We start from the raw sequence: 6,567 nt of genomic DNA on the forward strand, positions 1-6,567 counted from the left end.
AGGACTTTAAGATGTTTGTTTTCTGTTTCTGTCTCCAATGAAAACTTATTATTATTACTGTAGTGTTAATTATGATACTACTGTGTCTGTATTTTATGAAATTAACTTTAAGAATTAATCTATTGTGATTGTGCCATTGTTTCACAACCACTAGAGGGTGTAGGTCCGCTTGTGAGACCTTTCCGTTGAACTTTCAGAATAAAAGCTCAACTTTCTAAAATGAATAATGTTTTTTTGGGGGGGTTTTTTACGCCAATAAAACAGTAGGCTACGTTATTATTAATCATCATTTAGATAATATTTTCAGGGATTTCACTTTTGTTAAGTGATAATACAGCATCAACTTTCTCTCTGCAAAAACTCTTTTTTTTTGTTTCCGGGTTACGTCAGTGTTAGCAAACGCAATGTGACATTGTGCAAAAACAGAGAAGAAGTCAGTCCACTGTATGGCTCACATTTAATCATACCGTCTCTCTTGAACGCTTGGATTATTACTGACATTGCCGGAAACATGTCATCCACCACCGCAGGTTTAGCAGGGGACGGACAGGCCAGGAGACAAGCGGTAAACACACACACACATTCAGTTAATGCTAAAGTGCAAGTTCAAACTTTGGATGGACAGCAAGTCTTAGTGTCTGGTTAATTATAAAACGAGTCGTGCTGTGTTTTGATGTTGAATGGCCATGCATTTGTCTTTAAAAAACAAAAAAAAACTAATGTAATTAAAGTTAACGCAGTTGTTGATCTGCAGGCGCCAGTGGGCACCGAGTACATCCCCACAGAAGAAGAGAGGAGGGTGTTTAAAGAGTGCAACAATGAAAGCTTTTGGTACAGGTGTAAGTTCCCTCTTTTTTCCACATGAATGATGATGTTGTGAAACCCAAGATAAAAGGTGAGCAGATGTTTTTTTTGTTTTTTTTTCCTGTCACATCTGTATTGACTTGTTTTCCTTCACAGCTGTGCCCTTCTCTGTGGTCAGCATGGCTGTCACTCAGGCCCTGGTTGCCAAAGGTAACATCAGACAATGTGTAGAGGAATCAGTAATATACAAATATGAAAGTACCTCAGACTTAAAATGGCTCTCGTTTTGTTTCTAGGGGTCCTGACTGCGTCGCCAAGGTTTGGAACTCTACCCAAAGTGGCCTGTAAGTTTGTTCATGTTGAAGCTGAGAGATAAACATTTCCCCCTCCCTCTTAACAGATACTCTGGCTTAATGTTAAGAGTCACCTCTTCCAGGATTTAAGAGAGTTTAAGAATACTTCAGACTAAGGTTGTTAAAATGTTGTATTGAATTTCAGATTTTACAATAATGGGTAAGATCAAAAAAGTAACAAAGCTTTAAAAATGTTTTTTAAAAAGTCCACGGGAAGAAGAGAGACAGCCGGGGTGGTCCATTTAAATTCACAGTTCGGCAAATACTGACATTTTCTTTGGTGTTTCATGGGGACTCAAAAGATGTGAAAAAAGCTATTAGAGAGTGTGCAGGAGTTTGTGAATTTGCATTTTTTTTTTTTGTGATAAAAAAACAGAAATGTCGCTGTCTTGGATGCATAGGACTAACAGTATATTTTTGTTGTTGAGGTATCTAAGCAGGTTTGAATTTAGTGTCATACCAAATATTACAATTCATGACAACCCTACATCAGACAACAGCCTCAAAGAAGACATTACAGTTTAATCAACACCTCCGTCAAACAGTTTCATTCAAAACTGATCTTTAACATGGTAGGATTTACTGCTGCTCTCGTGTGTCATGGTAACATTTATTGTAGGCGTAGCAGGTAAGTGAGTGTTTATGTTCTCTTAAATGGAAGAATTGTGTACTCTTCAAGCACAAGGCGCTGCTAGCTCAACTGTTAAACAAAGGTCACCCCCCCTGCAAAAAATAATAATAATTACAGAGAATAAAATCCAAGCCGTACCTCAGTTGAAATGAAACGACAGAGGACGCTGATGAAGGCTTTGTGCTGAAATGCGCCCGTTGTTGATCTTTACGCTGAAACTTTAAAGGACATTTAGTGGGCTGACTTTTCTGTTGTCTTTGATGACTTGAAAGAGAACACAGCTCAACGTATTGTCAAATAAAAAAACGTGTCACATTTATAATATTCAAGTATTTTTGTCTCTACAGTTGCTGGCTTTTGTGGCTACCTGGCAGGAAAAATGTCATACATGAGGACATGCCAGGAGAAGTTCACGAGGTTAGAGAACTCCCCCCTGGGAGAGGCCCTCAGGCAGAGGACGGGAATGCCTCAACAACAGTGAGTACGGAAAACATCCTCGATACTCTTAAGTGTTAGCCAACAGACTTCGATCGTGTGTTTTATATTTCATTTGCGTCGCTTTGGACAAAAGCGTCTGCCAAATGAATAGAACTGAAGAAGTGAAGCGTAAATAGTTTCTTCTCCTCACAGTTCAAAGGTCGCTTCTTCTGAGATGAGTGACCCCGACTTGCAGTCATTCGACACCATGTTCCAGCCGGCAGAAAGCCAAGTCCCTAAAAGCTTTAATCCAGATTCACCTGTTCACATGGGCCGAGCAGGGGACAACAGCGCTCCAGGTACACACACAGACACTGCAGGAGCATTTCAAAAACAATTAAATAATGGTCATTTATTTGTGCTAATATAAAGCTATGATTAGTGTATTTGATAAACGGTTATTTTGGTGATTTAAGCCCAGTCGTCTTTATTTATCTTTTCGTAGTCCAAACAATGTGGTGATCCTTTTTTAGTATTTTAAACCAATATAAATCTCTTCTTCTTTTTTTTTAACCATTTTACTGGACAATACTTTCAATGACATATTTCAGGGAGCCTCCCCTGAAAGAACATAAAAACACACCGTATCACAGACCCTGACCTGAGGCTGTCACTACCCTCATTTGAAGATATTAATCCTCCACAATCCATGAACTGAACTTAAAACAGACTCAAAAATTACCAAACAGCAATCATGAATTATGAGGCCAATTTAGTCGATTCAAATCATATTTGAACACACATGTCAGTCCAACACCAAACACAATCTGTGCAGTGCAGCGCTGCTTTTTATATCACTCTGATCATCTTTTTATTAACGCTCGTCTCTGCTTTAGTGGGAACAGTGGCTTTTCATCTTTGAATTGCATAAACCGTTGACGCGGGGCGCACTCCTCGCTTGTGAAATATCTGAAGACAAAACTAAGAATTCAAGAACAAGACAGATTTTTCCTGTGATGTACTGGGAGAGTGTTGTTACGGGTACTTGCAGTGTTCAGTCATAGCTTGTTAACAGTAGACTAAAGTGTTTATTCTTTCGTACATATTTTGGCTGAAATAAACACAAAGGTGATGAGTTGTTCCGCCTGTAATAGAGATGGGAACGCTCCGATCTTTATATTGGTATCTGGTCTGATATTGAAGTAATTTAATTTAGTAATTTAAAATGTGTTTCTTTCTTATTAGAGGTGCCAGAATGAGCTCATTGTAGCAGCCGTTCAGTTCAATATTTAATGTTGAGCTTTTAAAATTGAAACTGTCCCTTTCATTGTCCCAATCTTCCTCAGTCCAGTCGTATGTGGAAGAAGAGGAGCCCAGAAGGAAGGCCAACCTCTATGAGGACCTGAGGCTGAAGAACAGGGAGAACTACGAGGTGACGCTCACTCAGAAGGCCGAGACGCTGCTCCAAACATCACCTGCGAATGAGCCAAAAAGACCCAAGAAAGAGTGTAAGCTCCCAGTGCAGAGGCTTGTACCTGTTGTGTTCCTAACAGTAAACAAATCTGTGAAAGACTGACTGAACTCTCTTTTATGTTACAGCAAAGAACATCTATGGAGACACCTGGGAAGAATGAGCCCACGTTAAAATTGAGTATCTAATGTTTCTCTGACATCACGGTCTCTGCAGGACTGCTGGCATCTCGACGGCCATTTGCTGTTTGTTTTTTTTACAAGTGTGACTAACCTTGTATGAGTTTTTGTTCCCTGTGTTTCTGAAACAGAAGTAATAAAACGTGTCTGCACTTCATCTTAATATTAATTACCTAATACCCTGAAGTCTGCCAAGGAGCCGTGTCGGACCATGTGTTTCACATCATGAAAGTCTGATGGTTAAGAGAATGCAGGATGAGATTTTCATTAGTGAACTCCACTTACAGCGAAGATCAGCAGAGCGATAAAAGGTACCGCTTTGTCCACAAGGGTCGCCAGGGTCACCAGTTCCTCACAGTAGCTTTATTATAAGACCACAACTTACAAGCATACAAGAAAACGTACTCTCAAGGAGTGTGTGTGTTGAAAGAGATTGGTGTTCACTCATAAATCCATGATGTGAGTAAAACGAATCATCTTTGGTCATCAGTATGAAAGTGGAGCTTGAGTTTTCTGCTTCTCAAATTGAGACATTACAAAGATTTTAAAGTTGCAAACTGAAAAGAAACGTTCAGTTTTGGAGTGCAAAACTTTGTTTAAGGCTCTGCGTCATGGTCAAATATGTTCAGAAGATGTATTTAAGGTCACAATTCAATCAGCTAGATGTTAAAAGGACATGAGCTTCTATATCGCTCTTCCTGTGTTTTTACACGGCAGGTCACACCTACACATTCACAAACTGGTGCTGTGTAAAGTGACCATCACAAGTAACTAGCTATTCGTTCACATTCATACACCACCGACGAAACGTTTGAGTTCGGAATATTCAATAACTCAAGATATCTTAGGGACGCTGGTAGCCTAGTGGTTAGTGTGCGAGTCTCATGTACAGAGAATGTAGTTCTTAGGAAGCCCCGGTTAGAATCGTTCCTATGGCCTCTAAATAAAGGCATAACAAGCCAAACAATAAACCTTCAATAAAATAATATATTTAATGTTATTATGCACATATTTTGATATTGAAAACAAACTTGTTTGCTTATGTTTGAAGTTTTTATTTTTTTACTAGAATAACTCAAATTGTTAAAAAAAAAAAGTCACCCACAGCATTAAAACATTCAAATGTCATTGAATAACACAGGAAGGCAGACAGACACCTGCCATATAAACAGAATAACTACATGTACAAGCTTTTGAAGCTTTGTAGCAAACACAATCCAATAAAAGACATGTGCTGCACGTTTAACAGAAAAAAAAAAAAAGGTTAAATTTGAAGGCTCATCTGTTAGTAAACAATGTCTTTAATAAGCAAGTCTATGGGTGCCCATGACTATGGCTATGGTTGCAGCTGTGTCCAAAACTCTGCTCTGGACCAAGTCCGTGACTTATCCCAGAGCTATGTGCAGAGCCATGTTGATGGGGATGGAGAGGCGGTGCGTGGCTGGACAGATCACCAGTCAAATTTGGCCAGCCTTCGTAAAACTTGGCGGCGGTGTCTGCAGTGTGAGTGCTGGACAGTGGAGCGTACGCCTGGACCGGGTAGGACCCAGGTGTCGGGTTGATTTGTGGAAGGAGTGTCTTCCTCCGCTCTTCTGTGGAAGCAGGGACAAACATATCCCCGCCTACGCTCCTCAAAAACCTGAACGGCATCATCTTCTCCAGGGCGCCAGCCTTGGCCTCAGATAAGTCCAGGAGAGCGAACCACCTTTTCCCATACAGCCAACCAACCAGGACGGCTATGACATTACAGGGGAGCACACTGTGAGGAATGAGGGCAGTGGTGATCATCAGTAACACCCAGGGGAGAGCAATGGTGGGGAAACTGACCCCACACAGGAACCCTTTGGTCATTTTCGTGTGCATGGTAGTTAGAGCCACACAAGCCAGGGCCACAGGGAGAAAGCCCTCGGTGTGACTTTGGCTGCTGTCGCTCTGCAGGAGGTCCAGGAAGCTGTAAAACACACCTGTGGTGCTCGACATCAGGAGGAACAAGAAGAGGAAACGCACAGTGCCAAAACCTTTCTCCAGGCTGCCACTGAGAAACACCAGAACTGTGATGTTCAGAAGGAGCTGAGCAAAGGTCCTGTGGTGAAAGGGGTACAGCAACAGCCTGTGAATGTGTCCACTCAGAAAAACTGTGTTGCCAACACTTAGGACCCCCGGGGTGAAGCTGAAGATAGTTTGGATTCCAAACAAAACACAGGATAAAAGTACCACTGTTAGCACCCCCACTGAGACGACGGGAATAAAGTCTTTAAAAGCTTGAAAGATCATTTTAAAGTAATTCAGCTTTACTCATCTAAAGAAAAAGTGAACCAGAATATAAGCACGAAAACCGACCGTGCTCTACAATCGTCCTAAACACGAGCATTATTCCCTTTGTGAGCTGATTAATGTAGGTTTCCCAGCTGAAGTAATGTTAGGACTCAGAAATGACAATGGGACGGTTGTGAGTAACTCGTTGTATCCGGAAATAAAGACAGTTGTAAACGCTGGCTAGCATGCGTGCTAAAAGATCACTTGTGGTCGAACATTTCAAAATAAAATGTGTTGACTCAGAGTGGTACAGTTTTTTTGGAGTCGTATTTAACTATCTCAACGTAACTCAATGTATTTAAGCCATTTTTTATTTCTGTATGTAGAACCTCTCAAATACCTGGATATTTTCGCTAAAGGGGAGGCTGAGTGTCCTGGTGCATGTTGTAGTTTGAA

General features: G+C 40.9%; 2 protein-coding genes across 2 annotated transcripts; one reads left to right on the plus strand and one right to left on the minus strand.

Moving 5' to 3' along the window:
- The first annotated feature begins 378 nt into the window (after positions 1-378).
- Positions 379-4,012, plus strand: LOC109989937 (OCIA domain-containing protein 1). The gene is made up of 8 exons (XM_020641851.3): positions 379-565; positions 755-839; positions 961-1,014; positions 1,101-1,148; positions 2,136-2,265; positions 2,419-2,564; positions 3,552-3,713; positions 3,805-4,012. The coding sequence occupies exons 1-8, from the start codon at positions 512-514 to the stop codon at positions 3,837-3,839; spliced, it is 714 nt and encodes a 237-aa protein (XP_020497507.1). The 5' UTR covers positions 379-511; the 3' UTR covers positions 3,840-4,012.
- Positions 4,013-4,824: 812 nt separating this feature from the next.
- LOC109989936 (rhomboid domain-containing protein 2) lies at positions 4,825-6,342 on the minus strand. The gene has a single exon (XM_020641849.3). It carries the CDS (start codon positions 6,127-6,129, stop codon positions 5,170-5,172), a length of 960 nt encoding a protein of 319 aa, XP_020497505.3. The 5' UTR covers positions 6,130-6,342; the 3' UTR covers positions 4,825-5,169.
- Between the last annotated feature and the right edge of the window lie 225 nt (positions 6,343-6,567).

Source organism: Labrus bergylta, chromosome 1, assembly GCF_963930695.1.
Source record: "Labrus bergylta chromosome 1, fLabBer1.1, whole genome shotgun sequence".
Lineage (NCBI taxonomy): Eukaryota > Metazoa > Chordata > Actinopteri > Labriformes > Labridae > Labrus > Labrus bergylta.

Bases quoted from the DNA above. Each gene is read 5' to 3' on its own strand.
- LOC109989936 (XM_020641849.3), bottom strand. From the start codon at position 6,129: ATGATCTTTCAAGCTTTTAAAGACTTTATTCCCGTCGTCTCAGTGGGG.
- LOC109989937 (XM_020641851.3), top strand. From the start codon at position 512: ATGTCATCCACCACCGCAGGTTTAGCAGGGGACGGACAGGCCAGGAGA. The intron at 1,149-2,135 runs GTAAGTTTGTTC...TTGTCTCTACAG, and splicing joins AACTCTACCCAAAGTGGCCT to TTGCTGGCTTTTGTGGCTAC. The intron at 2,565-3,551 runs GTACACACACAG...AATCTTCCTCAG, and splicing joins AGGGGACAACAGCGCTCCAG to TCCAGTCGTATGTGGAAGAA.